The sequence below is a fragment of the Kogia breviceps genome, chromosome 14 (genome assembly GCF_026419965.1).
Source record: "Kogia breviceps isolate mKogBre1 chromosome 14, mKogBre1 haplotype 1, whole genome shotgun sequence".
NCBI classification, from domain to species: Eukaryota; Metazoa; Chordata; class Mammalia; order Artiodactyla; family Physeteridae; genus Kogia; species Kogia breviceps.
The window spans coordinates 62474146-62500263 of record NC_081323.1 but is presented as its reverse complement, the minus strand read 5'-3'; the positions used below and the strand labels follow the sequence as shown (position 1 = coordinate 62500263).

The window sequence follows — 26118 nt, the reverse complement described above, 5'->3', positions numbered from 1 at the left end:
TATAGTGCAAATGTTTAAAGTTTTTTGCCAAATTTTCCTTATTAGTTCATATGAAATTAAATGTGACATCAAGTGATTCACATACGGGATATAACTGGAGTGCCTTTACAAAACTGCCTGTTATGAAAAAGGAATATAACAGTAAAAACTGGTTCAGTTTGTAGGAGAAAACTAAGAACTCCTCACTTTTCAGGGGCATTACTGTATGAAATATTTTCTTCACTTAAGAGTATCCTTTACACGGCTGCTCTGTTTGTGAGAGACATTAAGAATGAAAGGGATGAGGAAGGAAGACCTCATAAGGAGTTTTGCTGTCCTCAGTGTACTCCTACGTGGACTCTTCATAAAAGCCCACGGCGAATACAGTCGTCCCCTGGTATCCACAGTGGAGTTGGTTCCAGGCCCCCTGTAGATACCAAAATCCAACATGCTCAAGTTCCATGTGTAAAACGGCATAGTATTTGTATATAACCTACGCACATCTTCCCGTATATTTTAAATCATTTCTAAGATTACTTATGATACCTGATGTAATATAAATGGTATGTAAATAATCGCCTATGTGCAGCAAATTCAAGCTTTCTTTTCTGGCATTTTCCCCCCTGAATATTTTCGATCCATGGTTGTTTGAATTGCAGATACAGAACCTGAGGATATAGAGGGCTGACTGTACTTGAATTTTTGTGGGGTTTGTGGGGGGGTCTGGGGGTGGTAATCTATTATGTCTTTGAATATAAAGTAGTACCAGGATGGGGCAAGAGGGCAGCTGGGCTATTTATGAATCATACGGGCTTGACCTTTTTAGCGTAATGTGCTGTCAGAGCCTTATCCTTTAAAAAAGGGTGAGATGTTTTTGTGTGGGGGAAAAATCCAAAACACTGGTTTATCATCTAAAGTAACCATTTTTATGCCCAAGAACTATTCAAACAATGTTTTCCTGTACAAACGCATATGTCTTAAATTAACTCTGTCTATAAGTATCATATGTTATAAAATTTGGGTTTTCTTTTAAATTGGAAAAGCACTTATTAAATGGTTTTCTCACACACACACACACACACACACACACACGCACACACACACTCTTTAATGAAACAAAATCCTGAGTGACTTGACACCTTTTAACTAACCTTGGTGAGATTTAAGTTAGCACACAGTTCTATTTTAGGGAGTATAAATGCCTTTGGATTATAATGACTTGCTCATCTTTTTCATTGACCTGGGGTGGCTGTTGGGTGGTGAAAGGTACTCATTTCGGAAATGGAAGAGTCTTGGAATGAAATGTGAAATGTGAATCTAAGTGGCTAACACTGATCTGAGCATAAAGCGGTTCATCTCCCCGAGAAGTGGGAGCGTGTACATTATCCTGAGATGCCCTTCGTTCACCAGCTGTTTATCGACCATTTGTTATGTTCCGGGCTCTGAGCTAGGCTGCGGGGATAGCAGAATAAATCAAACATGGTCCCTGCCCATGAGGATCCTTAAGCCTGTGGGGAAGAGGGACGTCTTGACAGATAGTTGGGAGACTGTCTGGGAAGGGCTTCTGGGACTAACCCTGAAGATGTAGACTCTTCCTGGGGGAGAGGGGGCGGTTAGCTTTGTTGGAGCAGCCATCCTGGTGCAGGGTCTTGGGGAGAGCGTTGAGGTTTGTCAGATGGAGGAGGCCCCAGCCAGGCCTCTGAAGGCAAGGCATCGTGGAAGGGCCTGGATGCTCTACAGGTGGTAAGGTGACACCGGAAAGGCAGACGCAGGTCAGATTATGTTAAGGTTACCCTCCAGGTAATAGGGAGCCGTCGAATGTCATTTAGCAGAGGAGTCTCCTGCTTAGGGTTGTATTTTTAAAAATAAGTGGTGGCAGTGTGGAGGCTCAGTTAAGGCGGGGGAGAGAAAATGGGGGTGCTCTGTGACACATGAGGGCCTGAGTTGAGGCAGTGACTGTGAGGGTGCAAAGGGGGGCTGCTTCATGATGCTGAAGTCAGAGCTGGCTGGATTAGAGGCTTGGGTGATGCAGAGGAGAAATTGAGGGTCAGCTGATTTTTCCAGTTTGATGATACCATTTTCCTGAAAGGGTGGTACAGGAGGAGAAAGGCGAAATGGATGAGTATGGTTTGGAAGAGGCTGAATTCGTAGCCTCCTGTGAGGCATGAATTTATTTGGAAACATATGCTGTGAAATATTTGATCCACTTGCTAGGTGGATCAACAAGTGGACCAAATATTTGGGAAATTTTTAGACTGTTACTTAAGATGAAGAAAGAAGACATCGTCTGGAGGAGTTTTAAGGATGTAAAGGAAAGTGCACTCAACTGGGCATTGAGATTTAAATTTTGTTCCTGGTTCTTTGATGTGTGTCGCGGTGTGAGCCACTTCACCCCATCACGGGGTAGACTGACGTCTCCCTCTAAGACCCCTTCTGTCTCTGAACAGGCGGTTCAGTATTTGTTAGCAGTGACAGGATCTGAAAAATAACTCAAGCCTCTTTATTAATAGCTTTTGGTGTGACAGCTTCCTGTTTGATGCTGTGTTTCCAGCCAGGGTTCCTTCTTGTGAATCAGACAAGATGCTTTCCAGGTCTAAGAGCCACGGGGTCTGTCCCTCAGTCACCCCCACACCTCTCATGAGCTCCGCCCTGTGTTTCAGATCACCGAAGTGGCCTTGGAGTACAACAACTGTCACAGGGACCAGGTGGTGGAGCGGCTCCTTCAGCACCTGCGGCGAGTGGATGCCCCGGTGTTCAAGTCTCTGGCACCTGAGCCCCCAGCCCAGCTGCCAGACCCGCCGCTGATAACAGAGTCCCCCTGCTGCAACACCGTGGTGCTGCCCCAGTGGCACTCCATCTCCAGGACCCACAACGTGTGTGAACTGTGTGTCAACCAGACCGCCGGCGGCCTCAGGCCAAGCTCGGTCAGCATGCCCCAGTGCAGCTTTTTCGAGATGGCAGCAGCTCTGGATTCTTTCTACCTCAAGGAGCAGACCTTTTATCATGTGGCATCAGACAGCGTAGAATGCAGGAATTTTCTAAGTTTCTATAGCCCTTTCAGCTACTACACTGCATGTTGCAGGACCATAAACAGGGGCGTGACAGGCTTCATTGATTCTGAACAAGATGTCTTTGAAACCCCAACCATTGCATTTTCTTCCCTTGAGAAGAAATGTGAGGTTGATACCACAAGCTCCGTTCCTCACATTGAGGAGAACAGGTATCTCTTTCCTGAACTGGATGTGGATAGCACAGGCTTCATAGGCCTGAGCTGCAGAACCAACAAGACCCTGAACATCTACCTTTTGGATTCCAATTTATTTTGGTTGTATGCAGAGAGGCTGGGTGCTCCAAGCGCTGCTCGGGTGAAAGGATTTGCTGCAATTGTTGACGTGAAAGAAGAGTCTCACTATGTCTTGGATCCAAAACAAGCTCTTATGAAGTTCACCCTAGGTACTGCGGGCAGTTTCCTTCCCCAAGCCTAATGCTTTGCTTAACTTAACATAGGTAACTTTTATTTAGGGATCTCATTATGGTTGGCTCTTAGCACATTTGAAATCTTTAGACTGTAGCTGGTCATAATTTTAAAAGAAGCTAATTTTGTATATTAAATGGAACAGAAACTTCCTAACTCCAAATTTTGGATAAGTTTGTCACTTAGCCCTTGGGGACTAAGAGTCCAGCGTTCAGGTTGGGTGGTAATTCCCCAGGGGCTGATGAACATGAGCCCCAACAGCGGCTTCATTCGAAAGGTACTTAAACAGAAAGCAGTGAAACGATAGAACCGCCTGGCCCCCCTTTTTGTCTCACAGGTTTAACTGTCTAGGCATCAAGGCCACCAGACCTAGTTTGTTCTGCTACTCTTTTATAACAAGTTGAGAAATGCTGCTCTGACCTTGGGAGCCTAGATTGTAACAAACAAGTGTCAAGTGCAATAAACAAGTGTCAGGTTGCAAACCAGCAAAACCCACTTTTTTTGGGGGGGGGGTGGCGGGTAAAGCCCCATTATGGGAGTGTATCCGAGAACTTGCCCTTAGGCTTGGCAGCAGCAGTGAACTAAGCAATGCTGTCCTGTTCCCAGGGCTTTGCTGCCATCCTTGATGTGCACACAAGGAAATGAGAATTCAAAAGCCGTGTTAGTTCAGCCTCGATGGAAACATGGGGGAAAGTTAGCATTTGCCAAATGGAGGCAGGAGGAATTTGGTGGGGAGGGAAACCTTTTATTTTCAAGTCAAAGCCTAAATGATGGTCATTTTAGCTGCCGTCCTTTAAGTCCAGGTGAAGCTCCTTTCTTACATTAGACACGTTAAAAGGCTTATGTTAATAAAAGGCTTAATTTTATAAACACGAAGCCTCCTGAGTGCTTAGAGGAACCCTGTGACCAGTCACTTTATGAAGTGTGTACTCTTTTGATACTACAAATTGCTCCTAATTCATGTTTCCTAAAGTTACATTTTACTGTACTGAGTTTTCTGAAAATGAAACAAGCCTGTATTTTTGAAGTAAGTGTTTATTGGATTTTCCTGCATTCTGTTCTAATACTCAAGCATTCAGTGAGCTAGCTCATGGTATGTGCATCCTCAATTTAATGGTAATCTGATAGAAGCCTTCTTCCGATTTCTTTTCATCTTCTGTTATCTCCTCTGAAACATCTAGCTCCGTTGTTCTTTGTGCTGTGGTTGGTGACAAAATCTGTCAGGGTCCTCGTTCAAAAACAAACATTCACTGTGCATCATTGTTGTCTTGGAGAGTTGACTCTTAAGTCAGCTGTCTCTGGGTCAGTTTCAGAATTTAGGCTTCATTCAGATTAGTAAATAATTCTTGGTTTTATGTTTCAAAAACATAGCCAACTAAGTATCAGTCAGATGTTGATGACAGATTCTCTTCACAAGACCTTCCTCCTTTCCTCCTCCCTCCACGGAACATACCATTGTTCACTAGGGCCTCTCAATGGAGAGAAAAAAAGAAGTAAAACTCAGATTAGTGCTGCTTCAGATGATACAAAGGAATCTGAAGGTAGTAGAGTTGGTGGGAAGGGTAAAACTGTTGGTTCAGGTTAGGGTTTGGGATTATTTATGGGTTTTATTTATGTGTTTTTCCACTAAATATAATTGAGTTTATTTTTCTTAACCTTTTAAGAAAGAAACTTGAAGGACTTTAATAAAGGAAACAAAAACCATAGCTCCTTATCCTTAAATTAATGAGTATTTAAACACCTTCCCCATTACAGTAGCTTGTGCAATTACTGCATCAGTAGTTACGCTTAAAGGTCTTGGTATAGTAGGTTGAAATCTCCATGGTGGCATGTTGATGACTTATACAGTCTCGGGTGTCCATTTGTGGACCAGCGTTGTTTTTAAAGGAGCATCAAATTCCTAGTCCCTGCATAGTAGAACACGGAACACCGAGTGATGCTTTGTTAGCTAAAGCGCTGTCTGCTGAGTTAGTACTGCCAAAGCTACCCCTTGTCCCCCCGGGTGGCTTTGTTCAGGGTTTTGCCTGTATGTAAAGTGTTAAAAATGTGGGCCTGCAAAGCCAGCCCAATTTTTTAGATGTAGAGTTTAAAGTAGGCCAGCTACTCTCCTTGTACTGAGAGAAGAGCTGATCTCATTTTCTTCTTATTTTTAGAGTCTTTCATTCAAAACTTCAGCGTTCTCTACAGCCCCTTGAAAAGGCATCTTATTGGAAGTGACTCTGCCCAGTTCCCATCTCAGCGTTTAATCACTGAAGTGACAACTGATACCTTTTGGGAAGTAGTCCTTCAAAAACAGGTATAGAATCATGAGCGAAGCAAAAATCAAGCCATCTGTCCCTATTATAGTAATTTCTAAAGCTGCAGTCATCGGGGTGAGCAGTTGTGGTTTTTTTGTTTGCTTGTTTTTATTTATTTATTTATTTATTTATTTATTTATTTGTGGCTGCGTTAGGTCTTTGTTGCTGCTCATGGGCTTTCTCTAGTTGCGGCGCGAGCAGGGGCTACTCTTTGTTGTGGTGCATGGGCTTTTCATTGCGGTGGCTTCTCTCGTTGCGGAGCACAGGCTTTAGGCACGCAGGCTTCATTCGGTAGCTGTGGCTTGTAGGCTTACCTGCTGTGCGGCATGTGGGATCTTCCCAGACCAGGGCTTGAACCCGTGTTCCCTGCAATGGCAGGCGGATTCTTTTTTTTTTTTTTTTTTGCGGTATGCGGATCTCTCACTGTTGTGGCCTCTCACGTTGTGGAGCACAAGCTCCGAACGCGCAGGCCTAGCAGCCATGGCTCACGGGCCCAGCCGCTCCGCGGCATGTGGGATCTTCCCAGACCGGGGCACAAACCCGTGTCCCCTGCATCGGCAGGTGGACTCTCAACCACTGTGCCACCAGGGAAGCCCCAGGCAGATTCTTAATCACTGCACCACCAGGGGGCGGTTGATTTTGACGTACAAAAGATTGACCACATGACAGTCTTACCGCAAAACATGTGAATTACATGGTGGTTTTGTGATTGTAAAACATCCTTAAGAAGGCTTCCCTGGTGGTGCAGTGGTTAAGAATCTGCCTGCCAACGCAGGGGACACAGGTTCGAGCCCTCGTCTGGGAAGATCCCACGTGCCACAGAGCAACTGAGCCTGTGCGCCATAACTACTGAAGCTTGGGCGCCTAGAGCCCATGCTCTGCAACAAGAGAAGCCACCACAATGAGAAGCTCATGCACTGCATCAAAGAGTAGCCCCTGCTCGCCGAAACCAGAGAAAGCCCGCATGCAGCAACGAAGACCCAATGCCTCCAAAAATATAAATAAATCAATAAATAAATTTATTTTAAAAAGTAAAGAAGAAATCACATAATTGAAAATACCTGAAGATTAAATTTTCACTGTAATTTGTCCATTAGCAATATTTATTGAATGCCTGCCAGGTTCTAAGCACAGTGAGGACCTGAGCAGCCTAGTAACAGCCGTCTTTCTCTTCCCATAGGATGTGTTGCTGCTTTATTATGCACAGTGGTGCGGCTTCTGTCCAGCCCTCAATCACGTCTTTATCCAGCTAGCTCGGCTCCTGCCCGCGGATACATTCACTGTGGCGAGGTAAGGAAGCCTGTGCTGCAGCGCTATGTGCCTGCCTTCACTCCTCCTTACAGCTTAGCCATTATGGCCTGCAAGGGTCTGCCCATTTTCTGTTGACCTTGGGTAAGATTTGGTTGATTGTCAGCTTAAAGCTGTGAGCAAAACCTCATTGGAGCCAAAGTTTTCCTGATGAATGCTGAGTGTTCCTTCCACGATGTTGAGTGTGTTTAGTCCTGATTGAGTTCATAGGAGGGTGAGTGCAGTTCTGAGGGATTAGTGCTGACCTGGTTGCTCGGATAGCCCCCCAAGTGGCCAGCTTTCTGGAATACATGGCACTGGGGCCTTGGCCCAGCAAAAGGAGGCCAGTCCCTGGTGTGCTGCCAACCAGCCCTGGGACCTGGAGCAAATCTCCCTACCAGGCCTCCTTTCCCTCCTCATTCCTAAAAGTAAGAGGCAAGATTGGCTGATACCTGCATGTTCTAGTTTTGTGATTTCTTGATACTGTATGTGTATGTGTAGCAAACAAAAAAATGTTAAACCATTGTTTTGTAAAAACAAGGCTCAAAGAGTTTTTGATCAGGTAGTAGGCAGTCTGAGATGAAAATTATTTAGATTTAAGCTATATCTTCTCCCCGCCACCAAAAAAAAAAAAAAAAAAACCCTTCAGATAGATAGAATTTAAATATAAAAGATCAAATCATAGAAAAAAATAACAGAAGCTAGAATATTGGATTTGCTAGTTCCTTTGAGAGGTGAAAACTTGCCAAAATGAAGCAGTTGAAAAAATAATGCAAGAAAGATGAACAGATTTCACTAGAAAAATGTGCAACGAAAATAAAACTAACTTACAAAAGGACGATAGCTATGTTTTACAGCATATATGTCTTACCTTTTGTGTATGCTGTAAGTAATGATTAGAGCCACACTTGAGGAGTTACTATGCTGCGAGATTTTTATATATACATATTATCTGACTTAATCCTTAGACCATTCAGTGGAGCATGGTATGATTACCACTCTCTTTCTACTGAGGAGGAAACTGAGGCTCAAAAAGATTAGGCAGCTTGCCCAGAGTTACACAACCTGTAAATGAGGGAGCAGGATTCAGAATCAGGTGTTCATGCTCCAGAACCTGGGAAATTAAAATGGTTTAAGAAAACTGCTGAGAGCAAAATGTGGTTTGTACATATAATGGAATATTATTCAACCTTAAAAATTAAGAAGGAAATTCTGACACATGCTGCAACATGAGTGGACCTTGAGGATATTAATGCTGAGTGAAATGAGTCACAAAAGGACAAGCACTGTATGGTTTCCCTTATATGAGGCCCCAAGAGTAGTCAGATTCATGGAGACAGCAGAATGGTGGTTGCCAAGAGATGCAGGGAGGGGAGAAGGGGGAAGAGTTGTTTAATGGGGTCAGTTTCAGTTTTGCAGGATGAAAGAGCTCTGGAGATGGATGGTGGTGATGGTTGCACAGCATAATGAATGTACTTAATACCACTGCACTGTACACTTAGAAATGGCTAAGATGGTAAATGTTATGTATATTTTACCACAATTTTAAAAAATGGGGGATGGAGGGAGAAACAGCTGAGAACGATTGCCATGTGAAGAAAGGTCATGAAAAGCCTTTTTCATGTAAGAGAAGAGAGTAAATAAACAAGTGGGGAAATTATAATCTAGTAAATATAAATTGAAACAATAACAAAGTATCATTTACACTTATTAAATTAATGAATACTCTTAAGTGGTAGAATCTTGTGTTGATAAAATAAAATTGGCACAGTCAGATGTAGCTAACAGAACAAGTAAATTGACATAAACTTTTTGGAAAGCATTTTAGCAACATTTTAGCAAAAATGGTTCTACATTTTTGATCCAGTTAATTTCACTTTGGGGAATTAAGGAAATAGGACTTCCAGAGAAGCATGTGCTGGTCATTGCAGCATTATTTATATCCAACAGTAGAAAAGTGGTTAAGTAAATTATGGTTGGGCATTTGATGGGATTTTTACCCCTTCGTTAGAACAATGCTTTTCATACAATTAACTGAAAAGAATAGAGTATGAAATACGATTGCTGCTCTTATCAGTATGTAGGCATATACACCAAAGCCTGAGTGAGAATCCCAGAAAGAAGGTCCTGATTAGCACAATGGGATTCTGAGTGGATGTTTACAAATGTTTTTCTTTTAATTTTACAGTTTGGTTTTTCTTTGAAGTAAAAATCAGGAGAAAGAAACACTTGATTATAGGATAAACTGTTCAACGCCATTTGTTTAAAAAATAGAAACTCTGATGTTCTAGGTAGGCTTTCACAGGCAGAGAGGCAGGAGTACTGTTCTGTTAATGAAGCTATTTAAAACCATTATGATTTGGTTATGTCAGTTTTTTTTTAAGTGTATTTCATCTTTTTGGACAAATGTGAAGCACTGATTTCCCCCCCTCCCCACTCTGCCCCCAATTATACTTTTCTGAAAACTCCTGTCAAGTTAATGATTCAAAACATTTCCACCTTTTTTATGCACTATTTGTGAATATTGACACCTGGCCTAGCAGCCCTGCTGCTTTGCTTCCTCCTTCTGGGATGTTCCTTTTGCTTCAACTGAGCAGTCCCTGGGGGCAAGTGGGGAGACATTCCTGCAGGCCCAGCTCAGTGTGCACTGCAGGAGGGGCCCCCACCTAGTTCAGTAGTAATTAAGCACAGGTTGGCTCATTGAACACAGATGTCATTTCCTGTATTAGAAAATGCATCTAAAATCTGCTAAGAAAATACAGCTTTCTTGACCTCTGTCTAGACTTACAAAATATAGAATATAATCTTCCTTGTCTTGTTTTCTTACATTTTCAGAGGCTCAGTGTGTTTTGCTCAATGATTTCCTTTTTCCAGAGCTGATTCAACGGTTAAGGTACTTGCCCAGATTTGGTCAGGTGCATGGACTACTCCTGAGGTGTCAGCAAGGCTTTTTTGAGGGGAATTCTATGTTTACTTTCAAGACATGACATTTCCCTCAGTGAGTTAGGTGGGCAGTTGCACGTCCTGGAAGTCTCGCTGCTTCTCCCACAAGCTGTGCCTGTCTTATACCCAGTGGTGCACTCACCGCCAGGGGCCAGTCTTGTGTGGGCACAGACGTGCCCTGGATTCTTCAATTATTTGAGAAGATCCTTTCAAGTTGGAGTTTCTTGGGCTGATCTTTTGCTTTTTCTGTTCTTTCCCTTTGCCAGGATTGATGTATCTCAGAATGATCTTCCTTGGGAATTTATGGTTGACCGTCTTCCTACTGTCTTATTTTTTCCCTGTAACAGGTAATGCTGAATTTTTTCAATATTTGGGCAGATGGGATTCTTTTGCTGAAAATGAAATGGGTTTAAGGTACTTCACAGAAGTGAAATGTACATCATTATTTATTATTAAAGTATTTAGAATAAAATGTATTGTTCAAAAAATGTGCCACTGGGAACCAAGGGTTAGTAAAAGGGCTTTGGTGTCATGATGTCAGGTGTGGTAGTTTTTTCAAGTTTGCCCCCTCCCAGAGTGTGTTTTACACGAGTATGAATGTGGCCACTGGAACTTGTTCGCCTTCTTAGCCTTATGAGCACACAGTGAGTGCTGAGATTGACAGTAAAGAGCCCCAGGTTCACGTGGGGCAAAACAACAGCTCACTGTTGGGCCCCACGGGGAGTCAGGCCCGGCCTGCTCGCTTCCACATGAGTCATTTGTCATTGAGCCTTGCGGACGGCCACCTCGGCCCCCTGGTACAAGGAGGAAACGGAGGCCCTCCTACCCACTACACCCGCATACTGGGGCTCAAGAAGCCTTCTCCCCAGGTGTGCAGACTTCTGTTAATGTCACCTGACAGGGCTGTCACCTTGATCTCTTCACATTTGTCTAAGTGGTGCTCCAAGGTGAGTGATCAAGGCAGCTTCCCTGAAAGCCCAGTGAGCAGGGATGGGCCGTTAGCAAGGGGACGTGACCTGGCAGTTAGCAAATGTGGATCCACATATTTTGGTAGAAGGGAAATTAACTCTTGGCCTTTTAAAGCCTGATAAACCAGATGTGCTCGTGGTACAGATTCCTGTTTGTTTTTAAAAGGATGGGTCCGCAGGGACCCAGTCACATGGCTTTAACTATCTTTATAAGGAAAAGCATTTGCAGGATGATTTTAGTGACATTCCCTAACTCACATGTCTTTTATTCTCTGGCGCTTGCTTTTACCGTTTATTGCAGCCACTGCCATGCTCTTCATGCTTCTCTAGGAGAGTGCTTCCTTCATGTGTACTGAATCACCTCCTTGGTTTTTCCTCCTTATCTCAAAGAATTTTTGCTGGAATACTTCTATGGTAGTAGGGTCTTGTCAAATCACGCACTGAAAACAGAGTGTGACTCACCCAGTTCTACTGCTGACTGTATTATGACGAGGCTTTTTCTTTTTAAGAAGTGTCTCAGGGCTTCCCTGGTGGCGCAGTGGTTGAGAGTCCACCTGCCAATGCAGGGGACGCGGGTTCGTGCCCTGGTCCGGGAAGATCCCACATGCTGTGGAGTGGCTAGACCCATGAGCCATGGCCGCTGAGCCTGCACGTCCAGAGCCTGTGCTCCGCAATGAGAGAGGCCACAACAGTGAGAGGCCTGCGTACCGCAGAAAAAAAAAGAAGTGTCTCAGGCAGGTACCACACGGTCCAGGAACCGTGGACAATAACACAAGTAATTTCATCGTTTGTGGGACAGAGATGGGGCATGAAGTTTAACAAACCATAATTTTCGAATTTCATAGTTGGAAAAAAACATTGACGTCGTAACACCCAGCACATGCCTTTGCACAAAGAGGTTCTCAGCAGCTGGAATTGTTTCGCGTTTGGGTCGAGTGCCTTTCATTCTGAGGTTGCCTGATGGAGTGAGCATAGAGATGAGCTCATTTTCCATGCTCTGCAGGAAGGTCGCTGCTACAGCCTCTTCCTAGTTCCCTTGTATTGAAAAGTCAAGAAAGTAAATACTGAATAGGAGTAGACTGTCCAGTTCCATTCTAATGCAGAGAGCTTGGTAAACCAAAGCCTTACTGCTTTGGAATGGAATTTTTCTTATTTCCTAAAAATAAATGGTAATCAGAAGTGAAGCAAGCTCTTCATTAACTGGTCCAAAGTGAGTGTTCAGTTCACTCAGAAGGTAAAGGGCAAAAAGCTGACAGCTCACAAAAGAGGAAACGAAAAACTGATAACAAGCTGTAAGACCTTCTTCACAGGGCACATGCTTATGTTATTTTTAGTGAAAAGAATAAAAAAGTATATATGCATTTTGGTAAAATATAAATTTACACATGCACTGGGTTAAAATGTGTGCAGAAGGGAAGGTGTCAAGATGTTGATGACAATAATTTTGGAGGAGTGAAGGTTACCAGTGGTCACAGGGGTGCCTCTTGTATGCTTTTTATATCCTTTGCAAATTGTCCTCAGTGAGCATGTCGTTTGTATTTTATGATCATGAAAGAAACCATGGGAAAGAGCTTGTCCTCTGCCACAGTGCACAGCCTGGACTACCTCTTGCTCCCAGCAGGGCCACCTTCTTGTGCAGGGGTACCTTAGAACCACTCTTCTTTCCCCACTCTGTGTGACGTTCCAAAACTCAGGTGCTCTGGCCCGGCCCTGGGCCAGGAGATCAGAAGTGGGTGGGGGGTTCATTCTGATGTGCCCCTGGGGAAGGACCTCGCTTCTTTAGAGGAGCAGCCCACCCTCCCTCAGTATTATAGCCCCTCTTTGGAGCAGATAACTTCTACCCCATTGGTCATTTTGTATTTAGCCTTTTACACGCTAGAGGTGCGTACACATACTCCTGGTGAACTTAGACCAGAGTCAAATAAACAGTGGGACCTTTTACCTCTACACTTTCAAAATGATTACCATTTTGGAAGCAGTTTGTTGACGCTCTGTATCCTTGCTACTTCTAAGAAGTTTGAAAGCATTTTAGCACACCCACCAGGTAGGTTCATGGAGATTGCTCCAGAAACTCTAAAATAGCATGTTTACCAGTATCGTTTTCTGTCCTATAAATGTCTCCAGATACAAACACTAAGCTCTTTGCTGGGGATGGTTCACATTTGCTCTGTCCTAGAAGACCAGGTTGTGTTGCAGAACTTAGGGGTAGATCCAGCCTCTGCTTCTCCGTCCTCACCTTCACTTCACAGGGGCCATCAGGATGTTCTTAGTTGTCAGTTGAATGGCTGGGAGGCCCCACTTGGAGAAAGCTTACATGTTAAGAAAACTATGATTTAAAGGAAGACGTGGTTATATACTTACCCCCAAAGTTTAAAAATTGTTCCATTTACCTGAAAGTTTCCATAAACGTTTAAAATGGGACATATCTGATGTTAATTTCCCTGTGATTTTTATTTCATAGGGAAAGGGCTACCCTTTGCTAGAACACCTTTTGTCTTTTCTTAGGTGTTTGGCCACTGGCTTTGTGTGTGGAGAGGGTGTGCAAGCTCTTAATGAAGGATTTCTGGTCAGTTTCTCTAAGGAACAATGTGGTTGATCTTTTTTTGTTTCAAGCTAACATTCCCTGAGCCTTCAGGTAACTCATGCAGTCCTTACAGCAGTCCTTTGGGGTAGATGAGACTCGTATTCCCCCCTTTACAGACAAGGCAGTGCAAGCCACAGAGGAGTCCTGTGAGGCCCCGGAGGCGGGTGGGCCCCGGAGTCGTGCCCTTCACCTCCACTCCTTTAATACTGGATGGTGTCTGCCCCCCTCATGCTAAAGCTGATGGTTTGGATTTATTGCAGCCAGGTGGTGTATACACAGGTAAATGTATCTGTGGTAGAAATTTTGGTCATCAGACAATTGGATGACAAGTTCTAAAAAGGAATTTTGTACATCAGGACTTGCAGCAAAGCTTTGGGGAAAATCCCCTTCATATGTCACCCTCCTTCCTTATTCTCTGCCCTCAGGGCCCGGCAACCTTAATTCCTCAGAGCCCCTTGGTCTGTTTGGGGCTCCAGTAGCACCTCCACCATCGTGACAATAAAATGTGTCTCCAGATGTTGCCCAGTGTCCCCTGGGGAAGGGAGGGTACAGTTAGCCCAGTTGAGAACTCTTGCCTCGGATAATGTGTAATAAATGCTTGCTGAAGAGCCAGGCTGAGTGTTGGAGGTTTTTCCCATCTCGCCAAGCACTGTCGATGGCCACAATAGTGACATGGGTGGCAGTACTGCCCCTGGACACCCTTCCTGATGCGCCACTGGGCGTCTGCGAGCACACGGAGGCCCCTCTGCCCTGAGTTCTTATCTTTCTTGGAAGGTTGTGAACAGAAACTGAGCTCTCTGTCCTCAGGAACAGACACACCTTTGAGATAAACCACCTTAATTACAGAAGCAGCATATGGGACATCAGCTTTGTAGAAAATTTTTTGCCAGATGACATTTTCCATGCTGACTTCCTTTTGGTAGGAAATAAGCAGCTTGACCTTCGGCGGCAGTCTGGTTTTGGACTAAGAATGTTGGTGTGACTCTCTTATCTTTGACTCCTTTCCCTTTCTCTCCAGAAAGGACCTAAGTGTGAAATACCCCGAAGACCTTCCCATCACCCTTCCAAATCTGCTGAGGTTCATTTTGCATCACTCAGACCCTGCTTCTGCCCCTCAGAACTTGGTTAACCCTCCTACCAAAGAGTGTCTTCAGAGAGAGGCCGTCCTGCAGCAGGGGCACATCTCCCATCTGGAGCGAGAGATCCAGAAGCTGAGGGCAGAGATCAGCGCCCTGCAGCAGGCGCAGGGGCAGGTGGAGGCCCGGCTCTCGAGCACACGTAGGGACAAGCAGCAGCTGCGGCGGCAGCAGCACACACTGGAGAGGCAGCACAGCCTGCTCCAGCTGCACAGCGAGCAGCTGCAGGCCCTCTACGAGCAGAAAACCCGGGAGCTTGAGGAGGTGGCCCGCAAGCTCCAGGAGCTGGCCGATGCCTCGGAGAACCTCCTCACCGAGAGCACGTGGCTCAAGATCCTGGTGGCCACCATGGAGCAGAGATTGGAGGGCAGGGACAGGGCCGAAGACCGTGCTCCCCTGGATGAGGTGCGATCGGACTACCACAAGCCCTCGGGCACCCCCCGGCTAGCAGCCAGCAACTCTCCGCCTTCCAACGTCAGCTCCACGCTGGCCTCCGAAAGGAGCACTGAGAACAGGACAGACTAACTCTGAAAATGACACAAAGAAATCAGAGGTGAAGACTGTACATTGCGAATATATTTATGCAAATTTTATTGAAATTTATTGTAAATAAAGATTTTCTCAGTGGTCTAGAAAATCAGCTTGAATGTCATTCAGCTTTTATTGAACAGGGATGACATCCCCTCCACTTATTGCACAAACTTGGTAGCTTTGAGAGAAAAACAGTAGCACAGTCCACTTGAAGATTTGTCTGAAAAGTTAGTCCATATTTTAGTGGCTCAGTGTCGGCGTTCCCTCCCCATCCCCCTGCTGTTGCTTCTGCGATGACATGCAGAACGAAAGGCTCATGTCCTGACTGAGTAGTCAGAAAACTTGGACGCAACAGTTGGGCTATTCAGAAAGAATTCAATGAGAGGTCATAACTTAACTAAGCCATTTGAGTGTGTGGCTCTGGTGTCTATGCTAAAAAAAGTAGCTGTTGACCAAGAACAGTGAGAGCTGTTATATGGTTGGTCACCAGTTCTGCAGGCACTTCCACTTGCCTCCAGAGACCCCACTAGTGCTCCACCATGCCCGTGACCCTCACCTGGCACTGACACCGTGCTGATGGGCCTGATGCAAGTGGCACAGATGTCGTGGGATAAGGAACCTCCAGGAGTGAAACTGAGGAGATAGAGATACCTCATCTTTTCAAAACCGAAACTGCACCGGCACGGTAAGAAGCTCAAGGGCGAGTTTGACAAGTCAAGCAATGGTCATTTTCAGGGTCAGGCTCAGGGACTGAAAATGCAAGTCCCGGGAGCTCCTCGGTTACTTGGGTAAAGGATAGACAGCCTTAGGTGCAGGCTGCCAGCTGCAGAAAGTAGAGGTAGAAAGCCTGAAGTTCTGAAATGTGAGGGGAATGGATCGAACACCCCTACACCTGCCCCATTTTTCTTATGTCCTTCATTAGGAAACACACCTCCCTGACCTTCCAGTTGACCCCTGTAGAACTTCTGACCCCTCCCCCTGCCCGCACCCTGTGTGCTGCTTACAGGGCCTTCTGCTGGCCTCCAGCCTGACTCATGCTTGGCCATCCCCAGGTGGGGGCCAAAGGCATTTCCTCCCCTGTACTAAAGTCCGGATGCCTTCTAAGGATTCCTTAGTAGCCCACCTGGTGCTGTCTCAATCCTGCCTTCAGCTCAAATGGCCTAACTAGCTACTCCTTCCCTCCCCCCAAGCTACACCTTAATGTTTGACCATTAATTTAGGGGTACGCCGCTAAAAGAAGTATTCCTTAAGCTCCCTACTAGGGGTTCTAGAAAGTTGATTAGTTCAACATGCTTTTTAGAGGAGATTTGGATGAGGCCAGAGGAGCCGCCTTCTGCCTGACCAGGAGGCCAGAGCTTTGAGGGGGAGCTGGGAATGGGGGGCAGCCCCTGGCCACCTGGGAGCTCCCTGCCCACGCTGCTGGCAAGGCGGCTCAAGTGCTGAGGGCCAGCGCTCCCCAGCTCACCCAGGGCTGGCCTCCAGTTTATTCACGAGGATGCAGACAAAAATCACATTTTAATCATAGTTTAGGGTGTGCTTACAGTGGTGGGGTTAAAAACCTAAGCAAGTTCACTGAAGTATACACAAGGGACATCTCGGAGGGGCAGGGTGGGAATCACTGGCCTGACCAAGAGCCACCAAACTCCTCACCTTTGTGAAAACCAAATCCTGAACCTGAAACTCGCTCTTCCCCCAGCCTCCTCCCCTGGGTGCCCACTAAGCACAGGCTGCTGGGGGCTCCTGTGTGCACAGGCACACAAGAAGTGACACTTGGCGCTCTCAGAGTAAGGTCAGGGGACCCTCCTTCTAGGTGGCCCATTGAGGAAAATGAAATCCAGAACCCAGCAGGTGGGTGGGAATCTGGGAGGAAAGGAAGCGAATTTGTGAAAAGGGCAGGAGGAAGAAACCAAGCGCCCCCCGCCGCCCCCTCCAGTGCAGAAAATATTAAATACAACAACAAACAAAAACCACAATGTTCTCTCCTTCCCAGGCCAACCGGGTTTGGGATACAGGTAGCCACCGCGGCTCTGGTGTTTCTAGCGAAGCCTGTGCTCAGTAAAGCTGGGTGGGGGTCAGGGTGCTCAGCATGCTCAAGACCATGGGGGCCAGAAACTGCTCTGCCACTAGGACGCCTGGCAGCCTCGGGACTTGGGCCTCGTGCCCTAACTTGTCCTTCACCGGCTCCCAAGCAGCTGCAGTAGCTTCCTTGCAATCACTCCACTAGCAACAGGAACTGGCATTTAACAACCTCATTTACCTAGAGCAGGAGGGGGCGGGACGTGCTGCTGCTCCCATTCATTGCTCACGAAGCAGAAGTCGCCAAAGCACCCCAACGGGTCAGCTGCGAGACTTAAAGCCGACGTGTCACGTACTCTACATACACACGTGTATCTGAGGCCCCTGCCAAGTGCAATGTGGGCCTTACAAGGCCAAGACTCTCTCTCCCGCCTTGACTCAGCTCAGCGTTAGTACGGTCAGTCCCATGTGCTCTATATTTTTTAAAAAATCAGCAAAAGAGGCTTAAGCACGTGCTCTGGGGCCTATTTACAGTTCACAGGCTTGTGAGTTCACGCGTTACAGTAGTAGCTCCATCAAAAACAGGCTCAGCTAAACATTCAAGTAACAAAAGCGCTGTGGGGCCATGAGCCCCAGCAAGGTCAGGCCTGCCCACTGCCTGCAATGGGCAGTCCTACCAGGAGGCTGAGGGGTTGCCCAGTGCCCCTGAGCCCTGGCTCAGGACCGCCAGGACCCCAGGAGTCGGTGCATGCGATGACGAAGTCCGGCGAGGCCATGCCAGCAAGTGTCAACCCTTCCTCTCAGATGGCAGCACGTCTGTGGTTTCGCTCCTACTGCACCTCTTGGCTGGCGGCAGACAGGCCCAGGAGCCTCCGCATCCCAGCTCAGCCATGGACTTCAGGGCCGTTGGGGGTCAGCTTGGCCTTCCTCTCCACGCACGGTCCCTTGGCCGAGTACTGCACCAGCAGGAAGGGCTCCTTGGTCTCGCCATCCCCCACGATGCTCTCCTCGTCCTCTGACTGGCTGATGCGCTGCAGCCGCAGGTAGCACCAGCAGCCCAGGATCAAGGCCCCTAGGGCAGCGATGGCGATGAGGATGACGATGACCGTGACCACACCGGTGGTGGGGCTGTGGTCCATGATGGACATGGTTAGCACTTGAGCCGGGGTGGGGGGGGGCCTCTGCAGGAAGGTCTTGATGGGGACGGCTCAGCAAGGCTGGAACCCAGGCTGGACACGAGAGCCCTGAAAGAAAGAGCAAGATGAGGCTACACTGGGGACTCCGCCGGGGGCCCTGACAGCTCACACGCTCGGGCTTGCTCTTCCATGGGGTCTATTTTTAATCAGTTCTTAAGCCTGACGGTCCTGCCCTCATCCTAGTGAGAAACAGGCTGGTTGGCATTTGCTGGGTTTTTTTTGTTCACGATGACACCAGCGTTCTCCTCACTCAACCCACCCACTTCCATTTAATACCTTCAGTGCCTCTGCTACCAGACAGGCAGTCATCCTCGCTCAGCCACGAACCCGACAGGCAGGAGAGGGGGCACCCGAGACCTCCGTCACCACTGCAACAGAGGTTGAAAGAGGGTCTGTTTAAGGTGAATGTTCTAGAAGTCCAGCACCACTAGGTGTTCAGTAACTGCTCACAGATTGAAAGTGCTTCAAGGACTTCCCTTGTGGCACATGGTTAAGAATCCGCCTGCCAATGTGGGGACACGGGTTCGAGCCCTGGTCCAGGAAGATCCCACATGCCGTGGAGCAACTAAGCCCGTGCGCCGCAACTACTGAGCCTGTGCTCTAGAGCCTGAGAGCCACAACTACTGAAGCCCGTGCACCGCAACATGAGAAGCCACCGCGATGAGAAGCCCGCGTATCGCACCGAAGAGCAGCCCCCACTCACCACAACTAGAGAAAGCCTGTGCGCAGCAACGAAGACCCAATGCAGCCAAAAATAAATAAATTTTAAAAATAATAATAATTTTAAAAATAAAGTGCTTCAAGACGGCCAGAGATGAGGGATTCAAAAGCAGGGAAATGACATCAGCCCCTCTCATGACCAGGGGACATATATAGCTCAACTAGTCTTCAGGAACACCTGTGAGAGAGTGCAGCTGACAACAGCCTTTGCCCACAAAGAAGCTGTAGCTGACCTGGCTCTGGAAAAACTTAAGAGGAGGGCAGGGGAGAGAGGGACAGACCAGCCTCTGCTGGCATCTTGGTGCAGGAGTCAGACCGCAAACGGGTCAATATGCCAAACACCTGTCACTACAAATGCAGGAATGTAATGCTGGGAACATACGGGACCAGATGCCACGATGCTAAACTGGGCGAGGCAGGCGAAACTCAGGGAGGTGATGCTGATGCCCAGATGTGCGGGAAAGCCAGCCCCTGAAGAGCGTTCCCGGCAGGGCAACACCGTCTGCTAAGGCTCTGAAGGCAGGAGGGCCCGCTGGCAAGTGCGAGGAGCGGAGGGAGCCGCCGGTGGCTGCAGCTGGATATCAGCTGGTTTGGGTGGCGGCAGGGAGGGGGTGTACGTGCCCCAATGCCCAGACAGCGACAACCCACTGAGGTTGGAGGTGGTGGCTCCCCTGGGTCCCAAGACCTTGCACTTTAAATATTTCTCCTGCCTGGGGGCTTCCCTGGTGGCGCAGTGGTTGAGTCCGCCTGCCGATGCAGGGGACACGGGTTCGCGCCCCGGTCCAGGAAGATCCCACATGCCGCGGAGCGGCCGGGCCAGTGAGCCATGGCCACTGGGCCTGCGCGTCCGGAGCCTGTGCTCCACAACGGGAGAGGCCTGCGTACCGCAAAAAAAAAAAAAAAAAAAAAAAAAAAAGTTTCTCCTGCCTGACCATAAACGGAGTAAATAATAGTAACTAACACCCAGTTGGTTACGAGGATACCTGCGACGCCTGGGCACAGGCTCAGCTGTCTGAATCTGGTTTTTCTGGAGAAGACAGACATCAGTGCAGGTATATATCATTGGAAGCGGAAGGTTTTCCCTTCAGACAGGATGGGACCTGCCCTCCTTGAGCAATGACAGCCTTAATTAGAAATGATTCTTATCCACACCAGGGAGCCCTCCATCCCCACCCCAGAGCCAGGTTCGCCTGAAGGTCAAAGGCAGCTAAGTCAATGCACCTGAGTTTGTCTGGGGACCGGGCCCTGAGAAAACCCTACAGACCCCCAGAACTGCCCTGCTCCCATGCCCACCTGTGCAGAGGGGTCCTAGTCAGGAGGGGGCGACATCCCTGGAGTCTGCCCCCTTCTTACTGCCCCCAGGGTCAAGCCACTGCCATCACTCTCAACAGGCTCCCTGGTCCACCTGTGGGGGCCACTGCAGCCAGTGCCCCTGTCACTCAGAGAAAAGACCCCAAGTCCCTACAGTGACCTACGGGGCCTAACGAAGCATCTCTACCCCTGCTCCTCTTCCACTGACCCCACGCTCCTTCCTACCTGCAGACCTTTGCCCAGCCAGGTCCTCTGCCCAAATGCTCTGCTCCCCTTACCCTGTGCAGTGGTTCCCAAGTGGGGGCAACTATGCCCCCAGGGGACATCTGGCAACGTCTGGAGACATTTTTGATTATAACAGCTGATGTGTGTGGGAGTGCTACTGGTATCAAGTGGATGGAGACCAGGGATGCTGGTAAACCTTTCACATGGCATGGGACAGCTCCCCCAAAGACCCCAGACAAACATCAACATGTGGAGGCTGCCCTGGTTAACTCCAGCTCAGCTGGGGAGCCTTCCTAACCCCGCGATCCAGGAAGTCCTCTTCGTCCTGTGGCTGCACTCCCTCCTCCCCTCCCTCCAGGGCACCAGCCTCAATGTGCAACCCTGGCTTCTGTGTCAGGGCCATGGGGTTGGCACCTGCCTCCCCTGTTGGGCTGTGTGCTCTGTGAGTGGCCCTGCACACTTCTGTGCCCACCCAGTGCACAGGTCCTCCTGGCTTCTCCCCTGCCACCATCAGGGCTACCATCAGCTCCCACAACTCTGCTCAGCCTGTCCTCCTGGGCCTCCACATGGAGCAGGTGATCCCCCCAACCCCCAGAGAGCCTGCTGGCTGCAGCTGGGTGAACCTGCCCCAACCCCCGTGCCCTCAGCCCGCTCTGAAGCACCCCTAGCTGCCTGTCCCTCCCCACCTCACCCTCTCCACTGGCCCTTGTGTCCAGCGCCTGCTGGGGTGCCTGCCCTCCCCCTGGGTTCCTGGACAGGAAGGCAAGTCAGTATCAATTTAGAAGGGGAAGTGTGTGTGTTTAGGGAGCAGGGGGGTGGTTCAGGAAGTAGGAAATCAAACAATGGCAGCAAGACCTGGGGAGGGGGGACCCCAGGGGCCAAACCAGCTGAGGAGCCCAGGAAGTGCCTCTGGGTCCTGTGGGTGGGGAACAAGCAGTCCCGGGACCAACGACCAACCAGCAAACTGAGGCAGAGCTAACCCCAGCTCCAAGGATCCTCTGAGAGGAGAGGTGACCTCAAAACCCTGTCTGCTGCCCCCGCCCCAGGTCAGGAGGAGGGGGCAGAGCCAGGTGACCAGGCCACAGTCATGCCTTGCCTGCGGTCCTGGCCCTCCATTGAATGTGTTTGTTCCTTCACTCAGCAAGTATTTCCTGAGAACCTATCTTTTAAAAAATCTGATCATGTCATCCCCTGCTCAGAACCCTCCCTGGTACCAGCAGAGAATCCAAATTCCCTGTTTCCCCAGCTTCATCATACCCTTCTGCCTCCCACCTCAAGGCCTCTGCACTTTCTGTTCCTTCTGCCTGGAGTGTTCTTCCCTGAGTGTCCCGTGACTGGTTCCTTCCCATCAGACGGGACTTTCTCAGAAGGTGCGTCTTGGGGGCTGCCTTCCCAGATCACCCAGGCTCCAGCCGCAGCCCCCCCTACTGCCCCGGCCATCGTCTCGTACTACTTCCTCTTATTTCCTGGCACTCTGCCACCTGAAATTCTCTTGGGTCAGGGAAGGTGTTTCCCTGGCTGCCGTCTCCTTCCCACAGTGGGCTCTGAGCCTGCAGGAGGGCACTGTCCATCTTGCCCACTGCTGGATCCCCAGCCCTATTACCAGCACACAGCAGGTGCTCAATAAATGTCTGCTGACCGACCACTCCAAGCCCGGGGAGGCAGTTATCAGAGGAGACCTTGCTTGCATGGGTATCACGGTCAGCAGCCCCCACCCGAATGCCGCCGAATCTCAAAGCCACCACGGGTCCCCTCAAGGGAGCCGGCAGCCTGCGTGGAAGGACAGGCTGCAGGCTGAGCATGGGGGCAGGAGCCACGTGTGCAAGTGGGTCCCAGGCAGGCCTGGCCCAAGCCCACGGAGGGGCAGCTGTCCCTGCACGAGCTGTGGGGAGGGGAGAGAAGGGGAGGGGAGGGAAGATGCCACCGAGATGCAGATCCCAGAGGAACCTGAAGCATGAGGGCAGCTGGCCAGTTCCCTCTGAACCCTCTTGGCCTGGGCTGGACCCCACCCCTTGCTTCATCTCTTCAGGGCCTCCCTCCTGCCCCTCCGAGCTAAGATGTCTCCTGCAAGTCAGCTGACCCCTCACCCTGATCCAGGAAAGCACACAGGGCAGGACGCGGAGGACCACAGCTTGGGCTGGGTAGACGCCCAGGATGGCACATGGGAAACCTGGACCCCCTTAGAACAATCACCAAAGCAGTTAACACTTACTCCATACCATCATCTACTCCTCCCAACAAGCCGGTGGCTAGCGCTGCTCACTGTTACCATCCAAGTTTCACAGGTGAGGAAACTAAGGCGTGGAGAGCTTGAATGGATCGTCCAAGAGTGACCTTGGACAGAATAAAGGAGGATGGGACCCAGAAGTGGGGCCCAGCAGAATAAAGGGAGGGGTCTTCTAAGTGCAGAGGGTCAGGCCAGCCTGGGAGCCAGAGCACAGCCGAGGACTGTAGTCTCCAGGCACTCTAAGGGTGGGCGACAGGCCATGCTCCCCCAACCTCCGTAGCATCTCCTTGCCAGCTCCCTCAGTCAGGACGAAAGCTGGCACTGGAAGCCCGAGGCCATCTGGATCCCCCAAACACACAGTGCCAATCCTCCACCCTCCTTCCACCCTCCCTCCGCCCTCCCGCTCCCACCTCCCTCGGGCTCTAAAGCCCAGCTTAGAGCCCAGCGTCTGCCGACACCACCCCTCTGACCTCTCCCTTGCCCCACCCCCAACCACTGACGAGTTCAAAGGACAGACTCTGCATCGGCCACCAGCAAGCTGAGCACAGGCGTCCCCCACTGTCCTGCTGCCGTCGGAGGCCCACGGCTTAGGTCTTCCCCGATGTTGGGTTGGGTTCTAGTTACCCGTGCCTCTTCAGGGGACCCCAAAATGAAGCCTTAACCCCACTCCACAGGTCCCTTCACACACTCAAGGCCCAGTGGAGCCCAGCCAGCAGCAGAGCAGATTAGAGTCCCCTCCTTTGCCCTCCACTTCACTATCATTAGCTGTTGTGACCCAGCCAAGCAAGCTGCTCCTAATGGCCTCAGTTTCTCAGCCTGCAAAATGGGAAAGAGGCCTTGACCTCAGCCGCCAGGTTGTGGGGAGGCTGAGAAGTGATAAGAAATGTGAAAACAGAAAGGCTATGGGGCCACCAGGTTTGTGTGTCACCAGGCACCACACCTTCCTGGGTGTCACAGGGTCGCCCCTCACTCCCCCCAAAGGACCTGCTCCCAGGAGGGTACAGGGCCTGGTCCAGGCCCAGTGCCACAAATACCGCCTTCCTCAGGGACACACTGCCACCTTCTTCTCGCTTAACTGGGCACATCATGAGTGTCACTCAGCCCAGCTGGACACCAGCTTGCCACCCCTCCCCCCCCGCAGCCTCCACCTTCTGGGGCTGCCCTGCTTACAGGGCACCCACCACCTCCACAGGGGTGAAGCCATGCCCCTTCCCCCAACAAAGCCATCTATCAGGTGTGCCAGCAAACCAGGCTCTGTCTCTTCAGGGGACCCCAGTTCACAAACAGGAAACATTTCCTGCCCAGTTTCTGATTAGAAACATAGGACTGTGGCGAGGACGGGGCATGACAAGGGGTCAGGTGGCATATCTGCTCTGTGCCAGGCCTGAGCAGGTGCTGGAACCCAAGGAAGCATCACACAGGCCCCTTCCCTCCAAAAGTCAGGGCAAGAACAGTGGGAATGCGGATGAGAGATTGACAATCATTGGGCTGTGCCCAGCTCTGCGGCCAGTGTCACCTCACCCTCCACCACCCACCCATTACACCACGGTTCTCCCGGAGAGGAAACTCGCGCCAGCACCCACCAGGTTCCCCTGTGCAGAAGAGGAAGCTGGCGCAGGCAGAACCCCAGGGACTGCCCCAAGGTCGGTGCAAGTCTCCTGTGCCCCCACCCTGTGAATCAGCCACTGGTTATTCTCACAGGCTGCCCCAGGCTCAGCTCACTTGCCAAACAACTTTGGTAATAACAGTAGACGCCTGGCAAAAGTTGGCAATAATTACTATGTGCCAGACACTGGGCTGAACACTTCACACAGATCATCTCCTTTCAGCATCAAAACAACCCTAGAGTTATTACTATGCCCGCTTTGCAGATAAAGAATCTGTGGCCCAGAGAAGTTAAATCAATTGCCCAAGGTCACACAGCCCAAAAGTAACTACGCAGGGATTCAAACCCAGGGAGCCTGGATCCAGAATCCGGGATTTCAATTCTGACACTAAAATGTCATATTATTTGACCCCCGCCTCCCCGCTCCCTTGCCTGAGGGGCCAAGGGGGACAAGTGAACCCCAGTCCGCCCCCACCCGAAGAGTCTGGGTGACTGGGGTGGACGGCTCCATGCTGGGGACACAGGGATGATAAGCGCCCTGGCAGCTCCCGCGTGCCAAGCGCGGGCGACGTGCAGGCGCAGTGCCAGGCGCGCTCCACGCACCCTCTCATTTAACCCTGCCAGGCGACTCCGTCTTCTCCCGGACTCTACCAAAGAGCTAAGCGAGGCTGGAGGGAGGAAGGAGCTCGGCCCAGGGGGCGACAGCTGGAGGGGAAACGACAGCTGGAGAGGCAACTCCAGTCGGCTCGACTTGGCGCGGGGGAAGCTTAGGGAACGGGGGACTACGAGACTCAGTCATGCCCACACCGCGCAGTCACCACCGACGGAACCGGGCACCAAACGCCGCAGCCCGTCACAGTTTCCCCACCTGTGAAATGGGCGCCAGGCATCGCCAGGACCCCCACCCCTACCCCCTGCAGCCCTCCTGACCACTCTGGAGGTTGCCAGGATCCCCGCCTCCTGTTATTTGAAAAAATCCCTAAGCGTCCAGAGGAGACCCGCGGCCGGCCTGGGGCGCAGAACTGCGGGCCGCGGTGAGGGGCATGCACTGGGTTGGGGGGACACCAGCTCCCTGCAAAGCCGCCGCCGCCCCCCGCCGCCTCCTTTGTCCCGATCTCGCTGCAGCGCAGCGGACAAAGAACCCCCGCCCGCGGGCGCGGCCCCCCGGAACAGACCCTCCCCCCGAAGCCGCGCCCCCGCCCCGGCTGCCCCTCCCCCGCCGCAGACACCCCCCCCCCCCACGCACGCCCGCGCGCCCCCACCCCATCCGGGGCGGCCCCTTCCCCTACTGCAGGCCCCCGCCGGGCCCGAGCGCCCGGCCCGCCCGACCCCTCTCACCATGGCGCCGCCCGCAGCCCGGCCCGATAGCCCCGAGCGTCCCGCAGCCCCGCGGGCCCGGCTCCGCCCGCCCGCCTGCCAGCCAGCCAGCCAGCCGCCAGCCAGCCAGCCAGCCAGCCGGGTCCGGCCGCAGCGCACAGTCCAGACGCAGGAGCCCCTCTCTGCGACGGGCGGGGTATCTCCGGCTCTGCTCCGGACGGGGGCAGGGCCCTCCTAGAACAGCCAATGGGAGTCCGCGCTGGGACGGCTGGGCGGGGCGGGGCGGGGCGGGGCGGGGCG

At 50.4% G+C, this 26118-nt stretch overlaps 2 protein-coding genes across 5 annotated transcripts in view; one reads left to right on the top strand and one right to left on the bottom strand.

Moving 5' to 3' along the window:
* TXNDC11 (thioredoxin domain containing 11) overlaps nt 1–15306 on the top strand; it is a 63349-nt gene extending 48043 nt beyond the window's left edge. For 3 of the 4 annotated variants that reach the window (XM_059036289.2, XM_059036292.2, XM_067011839.1), the window contains 5 exons: nt 2640–3432; nt 5608–5750; nt 6932–7041; nt 10248–10328; nt 14552–15306. In XM_059036289.2, the coding sequence (XP_058892272.1) occupies nt 2640–3432; nt 5608–5750; nt 6932–7041; nt 10248–10328; nt 14552–15194 (1770 nt within the window). In that variant the 3' untranslated portion in view covers nt 15195–15306. Of the gene's footprint in view, nt 1–1311; nt 1752–2639; nt 3433–5607; nt 5751–6931; nt 7042–10247; nt 10329–14551 lie in introns of those variants that run through there. The other variant, XM_067011840.1, reaches the window with a different exon arrangement.
* On the bottom strand, nt 15237–25996 carry SNN (stannin). Its single transcript, XM_067011841.1, has 3 exons — nt 25840–25996; nt 18689–18780; nt 15237–18460 (listed from the first exon to the last, which is right to left on the bottom strand). The coding sequence occupies exon 3, from the start codon at nt 18362–18364 to the stop codon at nt 18101–18103; it is 264 nt and encodes an 87-aa protein (XP_066867942.1). The 5' UTR covers nt 18365–18460; nt 18689–18780; nt 25840–25996; the 3' UTR covers nt 15237–18100.
* Between the last annotated feature and the right edge of the window lie 122 nt (nt 25997–26118).

Excerpts from the sequence above, each read along its gene's own strand:
- SNN (XM_067011841.1), bottom strand. The coding sequence starts at position 18,364 with ATGTCCATCATGGACCACAGCCCCACCACCGGTGTGGTCACGGTCATC.